At 39.0% G+C, this 14866-nt stretch overlaps 1 protein-coding gene across 1 annotated transcript in view; it reads left to right on the top strand.

Annotated features, from left to right (window-relative positions):
• Window positions 1–14866, top strand: part of ADGRL4 (adhesion G protein-coupled receptor L4) — a 76697-nt gene that overhangs the window by 52296 nt on the left and 9535 nt on the right. The window contains exons 9-13 of the mRNA XM_017824947.1: window positions 258–451; window positions 1731–1901; window positions 3408–3611; window positions 4389–4609; window positions 4704–4770. Coding sequence (XP_017680436.1) covers window positions 258–451; window positions 1731–1901; window positions 3408–3611; window positions 4389–4609; window positions 4704–4770 — 857 coding nt within the window. The remainder of the gene's footprint in view (window positions 1–257; window positions 452–1730; window positions 1902–3407; window positions 3612–4388; window positions 4610–4703; window positions 4771–14866) is intronic.

The raw sequence follows: 14866 nt of genomic DNA, 5'->3' as shown, positions 1-14866 counted from the left end.
ATGCATATCTCCAATCAGTCTTTCCAGTGCAAACACACAGTTTTATTTCTAATGGCAGTTACATTGTTTTAAATAAAGCTATATTTCATTGTTCCTAAAACATTTTTATAAGTATTCCACATTCCATCTGCTTTGCATGTTTTATGCCACAGCAGCAATAATGTCTATTGTTTATTGTTTCCTTAATGTCTTCAATTTTGTTCCTCTATAAAAAAACCCACAAACTACTGAGCATGGTGTGTTTGATTGATTGATAGGCACGGTCGCAGTTGTCTTTCTGCGGTACAGCAACATTGGTTCCTTGCTTTCTTCACCTCAAAACCACTCCTCAAAAGATCCTTCAGAGCAGAGACAGACAGTGAGCTCATCAGTTATAGCTGTTGCAATTAGCTCAAACCCACCCACACTCTATGAGCTCGAGAAAATAACATTTACCTTAAAGTATGCCAAGGTAAGGGTTGGTTTGTTTGTTTTATTTTTATTGTCAGCTTCAAATAAAACAAAGCATTAGCTAATCATTTTATGTGATGTAACCATACCTGCAGTGTGTGATAAACCGAGACATGATTCTGTTGTTTGCTGGTGTGAGGTTGCCATTTATTACTCGAATAATATTAATCTCAAACGTGACGTGCTAAACACAATATATACTAAACATGATACAGAGGAAAACTGCTCTGGGACTAAAACAAGGGCAACAATATCATCTTTGTGGGGTTGTAGAATGGATAAAATGTAGATACCTGAGTCAGAGAACATTACAGGATCTTGACTGTTCTGTATTTAGGTGGGGTTTTTCCTGAAAGTTTATCAGACATTTAAGCATGTATACCAAAAAAAGGGAAGAAATGCTTCAAAGTTAACACAAAAAGTTAACCTGCAGTTAATAGCAGAACCCATGGTTTTGAAACTTTGTTATTTCTGAACACATTTATTTAGAACTGAGAGGTTTACTTCCAGCAAATAAAGATTTTTGCTGGTTGCACTCATATGTGAAGAACCACTTTACATGGCACAAGGAATTATCAGAAACTTAACAAGAAAACCACTCTGTAGGGAGGTGAGCAGAGAGACAAGGTTCTGACCTTGGTTACACAGCTTTTAAATTTGTTACTTGCCTTCTGAGTTAGAAATCATCTGCATATAAATTTACATATATTTATAAAGCCTATAGTACAGGTGGGACCTTATCTTTGACTGGATTTAGTGAGAACTAACTGTACTAAATAATAAAAATGGTCTTGCTCATCACTGTTGTATGGCAGGTGATACAACAGGTGTGGTATGAGCCTGGCTTTATCCCAGATTACTTTGTAAAATGAATAGAATGGGTCTCAGTTTTTGGACTACTCGTTTGGAATGGCCCATGAGTAGGACAAGCAATGTGACTGTAACCTTGCAGTCTAGTCCATGTTCAGCAGGTGCAAGTGTATATTTAACAATGTTTTCTGTAGGTAAAAATTCCAGCATCTTTGCAAGTGCCAGAAGAGTTCAGTAATCTGATTAGACTGCATGTTTGGTGGGGGTTTAGCTGCGTGGATAAAATGCTTCCATCCCGGGCCATGTTTTAATTGCTTGGAACAGGCCTTGCAGAATGTGCCTTTTGTTTCCCAGCCTTCCAATGGCAACGAATAATTTTTAATGAATTGCTCTGGCTAGCATAAGAAAGGTCTCTTGATGGGAAATATCCTGCCTTTTGCCATCAGTAAAACATCTTGTTTCTGTTCCAGACTGCAGATAAAGACATTAAATGTGCATTTTGGAACTACTCAGCGGACACAATGAATGGCAACTGGGCTACAGAAGGCTGTGAGCTGACACATTCCAACTCCACTCATATCTCATGCAAATGTAATCATCTGACTCATTTTGCTGTTTTGATGTCCTCAGGTGGCTCTGTTGTAAGTGTTATTTTAATTTAGTGGTTTACCTGATAGTTTTCCCTGTTTTCATTCCTTGTGTTTTTATTTTGGTGCAACCCACGTACTTTCCCCCTTCAGATTGTCTCTTGGTTTTATTCAGCAAACACGCAATTTATTGTGCACAGAGCAAACAAAATTCCTCCCATATGTGTTTGAATTTCCTTATGTCCTTTCTGCAGTATTACAGAGCAGTGATGCAGCAAAGTATCTTGTTCCAAACACACAGTCTGTTGTGCTTATTTTTGGAGCATTGCTTTTCATTTTAAATCCCACTTTAAGACTGCTGTGGGATTTATCTGCCATTCATTGGTGGTCAGCAACCATATGGCCTTGAATTTCTCTCTCACAAAACTTTTGCTACGCATTTGCCTAACTTTGGCATCTAAAAATCTGCTTTAAAGTCTCTCCTGAGAGTTTGCAGCAGCATAATCAATTTGAAGTTTATGACTATTAAACGTGAACACTCACAACCAGCACAAAATTGGGAGAATGACCACTCAATTTATGTCCTTCTTATATTAAGAAACCCCACAGATTTCCAGGATCTCAGTGGGGATCTGCAGGAGCTTAGGTCCTGCCTCAGGAGGCAGCTTTTTAACAGAACTGACAGCAAGCAGAATATTAGCATGAATATACTCTATTGAGGCAGTTCTCTCACACTGTGAATCTCATGCTGATAGAGGCTGTTTCCTGCTTGCTAAATAGCATCCTAAGTCTCCAGTTCAAATTTAAAACCTTTGCAGGTACTTATATAGTTATTTTGAAAAGAAAGGCTGGGAGGTGAATAATCTCTGATCTTTTATTTAAGAAAAAAATACTTAGAGACATTTTATGGCCAGCTGAATGCTCTCCTTTTGCTGATGTACAGTCACGTATTTCAGATGTTCTTTGTGACAATAGCAAGAGGCAAAAGAAACTGTATTCTTACACAGAAAATACATCCTCTATTAAAATACCCTGTGTTTCTTTGGAGAATGTTCACGTTGTGTGTCTGGAATAGCATTTGCTTGAAGTGATTGTTATTTCAGAGTCTTGTTTTGATCATGTTGCAAATTCAGTAAGACAGTTATTCAGTTTTGCTTATCTAAGTCACTGCTGTGATAAGTCCTTTTATATTAGAAAATGTTCATGTCATATTAATATATGTCCCACTGCCAGTGTATTTGTCATTCACTAAAATGATCTGATTTTGAAAATCTTATTAGGAGATACTGATGTTAATAAAAAGTTTTGTTAAGAAATATCAGAAAATGCAAGAGCAGAATATATACAGTTTATTACTAATTTCCCCTAGAATTATATCTGTCTCACCAAACCCCAGTACTTTTTGGATTATCCAAAGTGTTCATTTCCAGCGAAACTCTACAAACAATTTTGATTAATATTTTGTAGAAAAGAATAAAAGAGCTGTATTATAGAATGAGGTCTTTTCTTGAGAAGGTATAAAGCTGTTCTTTTAAATACTATATTATAATTTTCCCCCAGGGTGTTACAAATTATAACATTCTTACAAGAATCACTCAGCTAGGAATAATTATTTCGTTGATTTGCCTCTCCATGTGCATTTTTACATTCTGGTTCTTCAGTGAAATTCAAAGCACTAGAACGACAATCCACAAAAACCTCTGCTGCAGCCTTTTCCTGGCGGAACTTATTTTTCTGATTGGAATTAATATGAACAATAACAAGGTGGGTAGTTTTCACTCATGTCTTGATTTTGTATTGCACAGGAAATATACAGTATAAGATATGATCTTCTGTCTACTCCCCATATTTCCTACCTACAGCAGTGACCCCAACTTCCCAGCACAGTAACAGGAAATAAAAAATGGTCTTTAAAAGCAGCAGCGCCTTCGTCTGAGCTTTTCAGAAAGCCGAGCTGTTGATTTTTGCATCGCAGATTGGTTTTAGGAAATAAAGTTATGCATAAATTATCAAAATACCCCTACTATAAGTGGCTGAATAGGATTTAAAAGTACTTGAAAAAAATATGAGCTACTGTCCCTGAGGTAGCATTCCAGTACTGATTGATCGAAAAACACCATTTTACAAATGCTCTTTATAACAAAAGTTATTTCAGAAATAATTCCTTGCGATGCAATTACAAGGTGATAACAATGTAACTGTTATCAAAATCTTAAAAATGGGCTTTGTATAGATCAGCTTGTAGACTACTCAGCTATAACTATAGGATAAACCTTGTCAAATCATTTATACAGTTTTTCTGGGGAGACATATACCAGTTTTAGAAGTTGAATGTAGTCTCTTTATTTTCCACGTTGCTACAGACAACACTAATGACCAAGTGTGCTCATGGGTGTAGGCCCAGATCTTGTCAACCATTACAAATGGGCTGCTAAGTCACCACTTCAGAGTCACTCAGTTGCTGTGTGTGTACTATTATAATATCTTGACAAAGGCATATTAATAGAATTATGACTCTCGTTTCTCTGGTTGAATTTCCAGCTCTTCTGTTCAATTACTGCTGGATTGCTCCATTATTTCCTTCTAGCTGCCTTTGCATGGATGTGCATTGAAGGCATTCACCTCTACCTTATAGTGGTGGGAGTCATCTACAACAAGGGCTTCCTGCACAAGAATTTCTATGTCTTTGGCTACGTCAGCCCAGCCGTGGTGGTCGGAATTTCCGCTGCACTGGGATACAAGTACTACGGCACCACGGAAGTGTAAGTCGCTGTTTCTGCGTCCAAGTCATCCTACTTGGCCCCAGATAATCAAAATAGCACGTTTCAAGGTGTTTTCTGCTGTTTAATTTTTCAGATGTTGGCTCAGCACTAAGAATAACTTTATATGGAGTTTTATAGGACCGGCATGTCTAATAATTCTTGTAAGTATAATTTTCATTTTTTTATTGTAGTACATAAAACCGATAATAAAAGGTGTTTAATAATCACCCACCCATTGCCAGCATAGCTATGAGTGCTAATTATAGGGTAGAATTGACTAATTTAGTCCCTTTTATAGTGCCTCTAAATTATTTATATGCTGTACATCTAAATACTTTACTAGTCTGAAAAATGAATGTTTGACAAAAAAAGCTCAGTGTAATATCAGAGGGGTTTTTTTCTTGCTCACTTTCTTTCTTTTATCCCAATGGCTTGAGAAATTCTGTGAAGCATTTCTGGTTTTTACGGAGAAGCATCTTTGTATGTTGCTGGCATCTCAGCATGGCTCAGCAGGAGGTCTGCACAGGCACTATCCTAGCAGACAGATAATCTGGTTTTTCAAATGTTGTGTGACTTAATCTCTTATCAGTGATCGGTCATCTTTGTAAGATTAGACTGTCATCTCTGTGGTTTTATCATTGGCATGTACCCTGTCATCATCAAAGCCATTTTGAACTAAATTGCGACGTCAGAGAAAAGAACCCACTATTTCACACGGGCAGACAAGTCAAGTATTGATAGCCCTATTTCAGCTCTGAAGAGGGCCTTTTTAATTCTTATTGGAAGTGGTTTCAAACCTGTGAATTTGGCAGGTATTATATGTTCAATTCTGAATCGAGACATTTTTGGGGCCTTGGGAGCATTTCTAAGTGCTGTAAAGTTTAAGGAACCATTCCAGCTGTAATGGGGCATTATTGTGTATGACTTTGTTGACAGTGATCTGGCAATAGCTGGAGATAACAGAAGGAGAAGGTACAATGGTGAGGCTTCGTGACATCTGTGGTCAAGTCAGTTATAACCCTTTGTTGCTTTTTAAGCTATTTGGTGAGAATGTGAGGATTTGTAAAAAAAAGAAGTGGCAATGCCTAACACATACAGCTTTATAGTAAAACAGTTTTCTTTCAAGGCATTAGACATTTCAAAGCTTGATAAAGTATCAGGTATAATTCTGGTCGAATTCCCCCCCAGATTCCTACTGCAGACTGGGGACAGCTGGGAGCAGCCTACCAGGTGCAAGTGCAAGGTGATGCCTCCCCATCTCACCCTCCTGGTGAGCACAGCAAATTTGGAGAGGAGTGAAGCACTGTGACCTTCCTTGGCTCAGGGCTTCTAGGTTCAGATAGCCCTGATGACCAGCAGGTTACCACAGTAAAACAAAATCATGGGGAGGCATCATTCTTTATTAGGAAGTTCTTAGGATTCTTAGGTTTAAGTTTACAGTTTCCTATTTCCTCCCTGGACCTTGTCTTTTCATTCCACGGAGGCAGCGGGGCAAGGATTTTTCTGTTGTTTCTCTCATTCCTGTTCCTCATTTACCTTCAAGTGAAGATTTATGCACTGTGATGTATCCCTGCACGGTTAGCACAAGAAAACTGCATTATCAGAGCACGTAAAATGCCCCAAGTGTGTGCATCTGTAACCCTGTTTACAGCTCCAGCCAAGCTGTGCCCAGTGGGGATCTCAGGGACACAGCGCAGAGGCAGAGCAGCTCTGCAGTGGCTTTGCTCTAAGTCTGGCTGGCTGCAGAAGCAAATCCTGCAAGCTGGGCTCTGAGGTCTGTAGCTGTTCTTTGAGCACTCCAGATCTTCCAGCAATCCCTGAAAATTAAAAGGAAAAGGGGAGGCGATAGAAGCTGATACAGGCCTGTGTGCCAGTGCATCCTATGGATGAGGAGAGCAACCAGGCAGTTTCTTCTTTTTCCCTCACTCCTTTGCCTGAGTAAAGCCACACAGAAGAGCTTAGCTGGACAGCAAAGAATCCTGTGGTTGTTCAGCTACTTTTTGCATGTTATAGAAATATTTTGTGCAAACTTGTTTTCCCAGTATTCGCATACCTTTATTACTGTCTCTTCGTAACCACGCACCGCTAGACCCGGGGGAAAGGCAACCTGCTTTCAGCAAGCTGCTTCAGCTGCTCTGGGGGGGTTTTTTGAGGGTTTGGACAGCTTGTTTTGATGGAGTGATAGCAAACTGAAGCCTGAAACGCAAGAGGAATGTTTTCAAAGACTGCAGGGAGCTGGGTAATTTGCCCATGCTCTATCCAAGTAATCGTCCAGGTAAAATATGGAAAACCCTATGAAAATAGGCACTGATGCTGGAAGATGAAGTTGGTGTGAGATCTCTTCTCTGTGGAAGGCACATTGCTGTGGTGATTCTGTTTCCGTTGTCCAGTCCTGCTGAGCAGACTGCACAGGCACCACCATGACAAAGATTAAACTCCTTCCAAAGTAGTGCCACTCAGGAAGTCCTTTTAATTCCAGGAGCTGATCTTTTTTCCTCTATTTTCATTCTGCCCACAGCTAATTAAAGAAAGAGAAGAAAAACTAATACTAATTAAGGACTCTGAAATGAAAATGTCATTTTTGTTCTGTGATAACCAGATAGGACACTGCAAACCTCATACTGAAAGCTGAAAAATCTGGCAGCTTCAAGCTTACCTTTAATCCTGAGCTTCATTTACCAATAGCATTGAATTTGCAGGTTTTCCAAGACAGCCTGGAGAGTGTGGATACCAAATCTCTGGAGAGCTCCTCACCACAAATCTGATTCTTGCACAAAAATATTAAACTCATTGTCAGGACAGATGCCCTTGTACCCAAATGGTATTCTCCATTTCTATGAGTAGGGGCCCAGGAGATTTGTGGTTTGGATTATACTGTAATATGCCTTTGAGACAGCATGTAAATGATGAAGAACAGAACCAGTCCTGTACCAATGGGTTATCTGTCTCAGGGCACATTGCTTCAAACACGCTCTTGCACTGTAAATCTGCAGCAATAATGAAGCACAGGGAGCTTAAGTGTTTATCAGGAGTACGAATTAAGTTCTCCTCTGATTGCCTAAGCAGAAACACTACTTCTGAAGGTGTTTGCTTATTAATATTAAGGTTCTATTAGAAGTCTTAAGTGCAAAGCAGCGGCCTTATTGATCCCATCTAAAAATTATTATTATTGTTATAAGATTGGTGACTCTACATGAAAAGGAGTGGGTCAAAAGCTCTTTAGATGGAGTTAGCAAAGAAAGGGCATTTTAAACCTTTATAAAGCAAGCTGCAAGCTGAAGATAATTTCTACAACTTATTTCTTCCTCCTAATATTTGTAATCTTTAGAACCACAACCATTTTACCTAAAACTATGCAGTAGATTAGATCAAAGCATACAAGTATGGAGAAATTATTTATAACAAGTATTTAAACTTTTTAATAGAAAAGTGAGTTTATCTCAAGCTTTAAGGGACAAACATTCACACATAGCACAACCCATGTCTGATTCAGGCAAAGGCAAATATAAACTCCAGAGATAAAAGGTACAGAAAAAAAGAAAAAAAAATAGGAGAATAAAAAGAAGCCATAGAACACTTTCTTTTCTATTGTAATGCACTGTTACAATAATAATCTCCCTGTAATAAGAAATGTGTAGAATGGAAATAACTATTTGCTGCCAGGGTAACGTGGCTGCAGTTTCGATGAGCATGTAATGTGAGTCCATAATAAACCCCTTCCCCTTGTGGAGGACTTCAACGTGGCTGTCCCCACCTCTGGTATCAGAGCTTGTTGAGTGGAAGCAGACCTATGTAAGGGCTTTATTCTGCACCACTGGTGTTTTGGAAACTTCATCTTTTAAACTCTGTGGACACAGTATAAGTCCTTCCACTTAGAATCATAGAATCCCAGAATCAGCTGGGTTAGAAGGGACCTCCAAAATCATCAAGTCCAACCCTTGATCCAACCCTGCTGTGGTTCCCAGCCCATGGCACTGATGCCACATCCAGTCTGTCCTTAAACACCTCCAGGGATGGAGAATCCACCACTTCCCTGGGCAGCCCATTCCAGTGGCTGATCACCCTCTCTGGAAAGAAATTCTTCCTGATATCCAACCTAAACCTCCCCTGGCACAGCTAAAGACCCAGCCCTCTTGTCTTCCTGAGAGTTGCCTGGGAAAAGAGACCAACCCCCACCTCTCTTGTCAGGGAGTTGCAGAGAGTGAGGAGGTCTCCCCTGAGCCTCCTCTTCTCCAGGCTGAACAGCCCCAGCTCCCTCAGCCTCTCCTCATAGGACTTGTGCTCCAGTCCCTTCCCCAGCCTTGTTGCTCTTCTCTGGACCTGCTCCAGGACCTCAATATCCTTCCTGAACTGAGGGCCCAGAACTGGACACAGCACTCCAGGGGTGGCCTCGCCAGTGCTGAGTCCAGGGGAAGAATCACTTCCTTGGACCTGTTGGCCAATTTGTACCTATGTACCTCTTTGAGAGACAGTTATATATTAGTTATCCCACTGGCAGTAGAAATGATGGTGTTTGGTGTTGACCAAAGACTCTTAACGGTGCAGTTATGAAAATTTGGAAGAGAACCACTGCGACTCCAAGTGCAGTCATGGCCAACCTTTCTAACATACCTGTCTCCTACAACTTTCTCCCACCAAATCTGTTCAGCTGAGACTTGTGCAGCAAGTTCCAGCTCACCCATGAAAACACGATTTGCACCTTTGCAGTCGTGCAGGCTCTGCTGCTGCACCCACTGTCACTGTCACAACAAATTGGCATATCCCTGTGAGGAGCCAGCCCTCAGAGGTGTGACATGTTGTAACAGTAATAGGTGCAATTTGCCATTTGACAGTGTAAATCCATCAGTATCATTTGCTGGGATCACCTCTGTAATGACAAAATACAGACTCGCTCTTTGAGGTTGGAGCGTTTCCAAAATTGAACATCATCCAGATAATCCTCTGGGTGGCTTTTATCCAAACACCCCAGTGCTGTGCAGTGAGAAGAGAGCTCCTTTACCCTGTTCCTTGTTTTACTCCCCTAATGAGTGTTTTCAGGGACTTTGAAGGTGTCTGGCTTGGCTTCAAGTCCCAGTTTTCTTGAAACAATTGGTAATTGTAGTGTTTGCAACTATAAAAATGGCTTACAAATGAACCCTGCAATTTTCAGAGCATTCTTGTGCACTTGACTTGGAACATACAAGCCAAGAATAATTCTTGGGAGTGCTGTCCTCAGAAAATCCAGGCCCTTTTTAATAAATGTTATGAATAATCAACTGTAAAGCAAAAATATTCTAAAAACTGCAATGATTGATTAACCATACTGTTTTGAACCTTTCTTGTATAAATGAATGGGTAAATGAATAAAATATACAGATTGCAGTTGCAAAATACAAAAAAAAGTGACATATGAGTGATGAAAGCAGGCTAACAGTAGAGTAATGCTTTTCATTAAGGAACTGCCTGCATATTCATTAGAGCCAGTCGATTACTTAAAAAATACATTCATCAGATAATTTATTTGATGAATTTTACCATTATTTGTCAAATAATTTATTCAACAAAAAAAGGTAAAATTAATGGAATCGTGCATTTATCAAATCTTATTGGACAGCTCTAATACTTATTCAGTTCTGTACATTTAGGTTGATTCAGGATTAGTAATACTGCTGCAATGAATGCAGAAAAATTTCCTGGCAAATCCATTACTCTGCTGTTTTCTCATACACTCACAGATTTCACGGACTTAATATAGGCTATTCAAACTGAACATCTCTCTTATTGAGAAATAAATATTCAAAAAATTTAAGATTTTACATTTTCCCAAGCTTCAATATTGAACATGGTCTGACAGACCATTCTTACCACTTAAAAAAACCCCAAATTAAAATAAAAAATATAATTTTGAAAAAAGCAGCCTGTCTGAGGTCAGTCACATCACACTGGTGCAATCAAATCCACTGTGTCTTTGGGCTTCCTCACTTTATCATCCCCATTCTTCAGTGAAGCATCTTGTATTTGTTACTCTTGCTATTTCTGGATATGCTAAAAATTACTAACAAAAATTTGCTTGACCTCTGACTGCCATCACAACAAAATATAACACCATCTCACATTTTTTTGGTGAATATTTATGCTTTGAAAATTCTGTGGGTTTTTTTTCCAAAGGGTTATTTGTGATAAATGCCTAGTTATATTTCTTAGATAGATGAGAAAAGTATACTCTACCATTTACTGTAGGTTTTTCGGAAAATAGCTGTTTTAAACATTTTTTTATATTCACTGCTGTTCCTCAGTCTGCCTTTTTAGTGGAAATAAATTTCCTACAGGGACTAGCAATGGCTTTATTCTTCTTTATTAAAGAGTAATAGCCCCCTTTTCATTAGCCCCTCTGTGGCTTCAGTTAAAGGTGTCTCCATTGCATTTCCCATGCCATTGTGGACAAAGTGGAGATAATGAATTATATAGTGGCATTAAAGACTGAGTCTGCAACTTTGTTAGAAACAGATTAGTTCAAACCACAGTGCTGTTCAGCAACAACAATACCTGCTGTGCTAAATAATAACTGAGTCAGAAAATGCTTGTCCTGCTCAGTGGACAGGATCAGCTAAAATCTCCAAACCACAGCTTCCATATTTCCACACCCAGTGGATGCAGTTTATCACCAAGACCAGAGCCTGAATTAAGGTTTTTTATTTCCTTCCCTCTGCCACTAAAGCCCCCGTTCTAAGGTTCCTGGAAATACTTGGAAAAAAGAGGCTGTCACCATTAGTCTATAACTTGAAAGTTGCTCTATCCTGTGCCATTACATAGGAACACATTTATCACATGAGGGTGAAAGATCCTCAGAGGGTGTTCAAAGTAAAAGTGTTTTTTTTAAAAAATCAGCTTAGTAGCGTTATAAGGAAAAGTACGTTAAGTGTTCCAAATAAAAGTGTTTTTTTAAAAAATCAGCTTAGTAATGTTGTAAGGAAAATTACATTAAGTTGTCCCCCATGTCCATTGAAAGGACATCAGACTTGAGCCTCGAGCATATCCCCTGTCACCAGGAGTGAAGCAACCAGACCCAGCAGGTGAGGGAATACAGGTGGATGCCAAGGGGAAAGGGAAGAGCACCTGCAGGTGCCAGCTGGCTGTGCAGATTTCCTGAGACATTCCACAGCTCAGTGCAGGGTAATGTCTCTCTTCCCTTCAATTCCAGGAAGATAAACTGTGCCCACACTTTTAATGGATCCATGTATAATGAGCCACAGTGAAATTTTGTTTCAGGAAAGCCACGTCAAGAGTCTGAAATAGGTTGGCTTTTTTGGGTTTTGTTTCTTGGGGGTTTTTTTTATTGCTTAATATCCTCTTGGGTGATTCTTTACATTGCCTTGCTGTAAGCACAATTGCTATAAACATATATGCTTACCCCAAATTGTTCATTGAAAGGACACTGTAGGTTTGCTTTAGATAGTATAGACTGATGATGTCTTTAGGACTTTCTTAGTAATTAAGTAATGACTGCATCCACATGACATTTTCTCATTCAAATCAGATTTTTCTTCCACTATTCTACTGCCCCTTTGATTTATCACTGACAGGTACTTAGAGAAGTGAATTTAAATTCACAGTGGGAATTGCACGTGAATATTCTGCTTAGAAATCTCACTTGGTCACTGAAAGAAGTTTTTGTGTCTTTGAATAAGGCACAGCATGGGATTTTGAGACCACATTCACAGCAGAATCATGGATATTTCTGAAAAAGCAAAAGGCCAAATCCTCTGGAGGATTTGGCAAACTGTGGAAGGCATGGACAGCTTTCTGCCAACTACTGGCACCTCCAAAATGCAAATACAGCTTGTTTTCAGACCTGACATCTCAGTCATGCTCCTGATGCTGCCTCCCTCCCAGTAGCTCATCCATTCACTGCAGAAAGTTGTGCTAAAATATAATATACAACTATTTCACTCCTCTTTGCCAGGTAAAAATCCTGCATAAGGCTCCAAATGCAGCATAACAAAGGTTTCTGTGTATGCAAAGAAACCATAGGAGGGAGGAATGTGTAGTCTGAAGTCTTTGATGCACCCTGAATCATTTCATTAAACAGCCTGATTTATGTCACTACCAACTCACGAGAAAATGCACCTTCTCAAAAGCTTCTTGGAAAAGGAGAAGAGTAAATCTAGTAATTAATTACACTGTGAGCAAGATAGACCCCAGTCCTACCACCAGATCTAACTGGGCTGATGTTTATAGCTAAGGTCAGGTTCATCTGTTGGTTCATCCCTCCTGCCCTTGGCTGCAGAACTGAGGGTAAATAAAAATATTTAGGTCAGTGTGTGTTTAGCTTTGAAATCCAATGAGAAATAACATGGAATCTACGAGTCTGAGAAGCTGTTTACACTGATGAAAAGCATAGGAATTTATTTATTTATTTATTTATTTATTTATTTATTTACAGCTTGTTGTAAGTGTTCTAAAAATATAAAGGAACTACTTAATTGAGTCTAAATCTATAGCTCGAGGTATGTAAAAGAAAACTTTGAAGTACTCATATGCAATCCTGTGTGAAAATCTTATATTTCCTGACAGGGTTTGAAATAAACTCGTTTAGTTATGTTTTAACTTTTAAAACAAGCAAAATCATTAAAATCTTAGAACCATAACATTCTAACCCTGCATAATTGAAACTATTTCCCCAAAATATAGCCTAAAGGGGGTTCATCAATGTTTTTGTTACATTTTCTGCTCCCAGAGAAGACTGCTGTTGTATACTTAAAGCATTTGAGGAGATATATTCGCTGGGGACATGGTAATGAGATAAATCAGTCAGGAGACAAACCCAGACTGTTTGACTGCCAGCTTGTGTCCAATTTTATGCAATTAATATAGCATACATTTCCATTTTGAAGCTTAAACTGTTGTATTGTTAAATAGCTTAATTCCATCCTCCCCTGACTGAAATAACGATGACCCACTGGATGTTGTCATTTTACCCAGCCATTAGCCACAGAGCCAGAAAGACAGAAATGTATTGCTCTCCGTGGCAGAACTCAGACCATCACAAGCTCATTAATTCAAACACTCATAATGAGGGTCATTGTACAGACTGATACAGATACAGCTGCTCTGAACTTCAGACATTTTTTGAAAGAGCCAAATTCAATATGATATATGTAAAAAATTCAAGTATATGCCTAAGAGAGCAGCAGGGGAAATTTTCTCATTCTTTTTTGTGAGATCTGACATCAGCATATAGATGGTTTCATCAATTATTGAGACAGAGACCAAGAAAGGGAAAGGGAATGATTTGGGGGTTTCGTTTTTGAAGTTTGAATGTAAAGTGCTCAGACTGAATCAGAACTAGTATGTCTGAGTCTTTAGAATTAGCTGCCTTTTTCTTATACCTTCTCTTCTTTGTAACACTAGAGAGCCTTTAAAGGCTGGTATTTGAAATGTTTAATAACTTTTGAAAGGCTGGGGTGTATCTTTTACACAGGGATACCATATCTGAAATTACCTATTCCTTTTTCATTCTATAAATAATGTGTCTTGGAAGTACCCCCAAAAAACTCAGTCTCATATTAAACAATTACACTGGTGTGAAAAAAACAAACCTGTCTTTAGCTAATCCTGGATGAGGAACTGGGGGATGAGGGAAATCCAGGTGTCCCTGCTCCAGTGAATATTTAATTATTTATATGGCATGGAATAGATTCAGCAGTAGCAGTGAATAACCTGTAGAGAGCCTGGAGAAACCAAGGGTCATAGCCCAATCTGAATATTAAGTAGAACAGAAAATTGTGCCCATGTCTCCAACATCCCTTATAAATGCCCTGTCCACAGGGATTTTCATTGTTCAGGAGAGTCCTTTCTGGTTTTATTCAGAAAAGCTGTCCTAGTCGGGGAGCCTTTCTTGGTGAAAGCACAGTCTAAAACAGTAAATGTCTTTCAGTGCTAATGAACTGACATTTTTCAACAAAAAAAAAAGTGTTGGACAAATCTTTTTTGAATGCCCCATCCTGATCCCTTTCCTTTCACCAGGTGCCCAGGTGCTAACTGAGCTACCACCATGAAAGATGGACCATTCCCCTCTGAGCTTTCAAGTGCTCTTTTGCCTGGCTTGGAAATAGGAAAGGGGAAAAGAAGGAAAAAAGATGTCTTGTTGTCAAATTTGACAGCTGTCAGCTATCTTGAAGGGGCAAATTGATGATATATCACTTCACTCAGTAGCTTACAATTTAATTGTAATTAATTATGAAAGAAACTACAGCTCTTCAACATGAGTGCAAATAT

This window comes from Lepidothrix coronata, unplaced genomic scaffold, assembly GCF_001604755.1.
Source record: "Lepidothrix coronata isolate B3197 unplaced genomic scaffold, Lepidothrix_coronata-1.0 Scaffold114, whole genome shotgun sequence".
Classification (NCBI taxonomy): Eukaryota; Metazoa; Chordata; class Aves; order Passeriformes; family Pipridae; genus Lepidothrix; species Lepidothrix coronata.
This window is presented reverse-complemented; position numbering and strand designations above follow the sequence as displayed.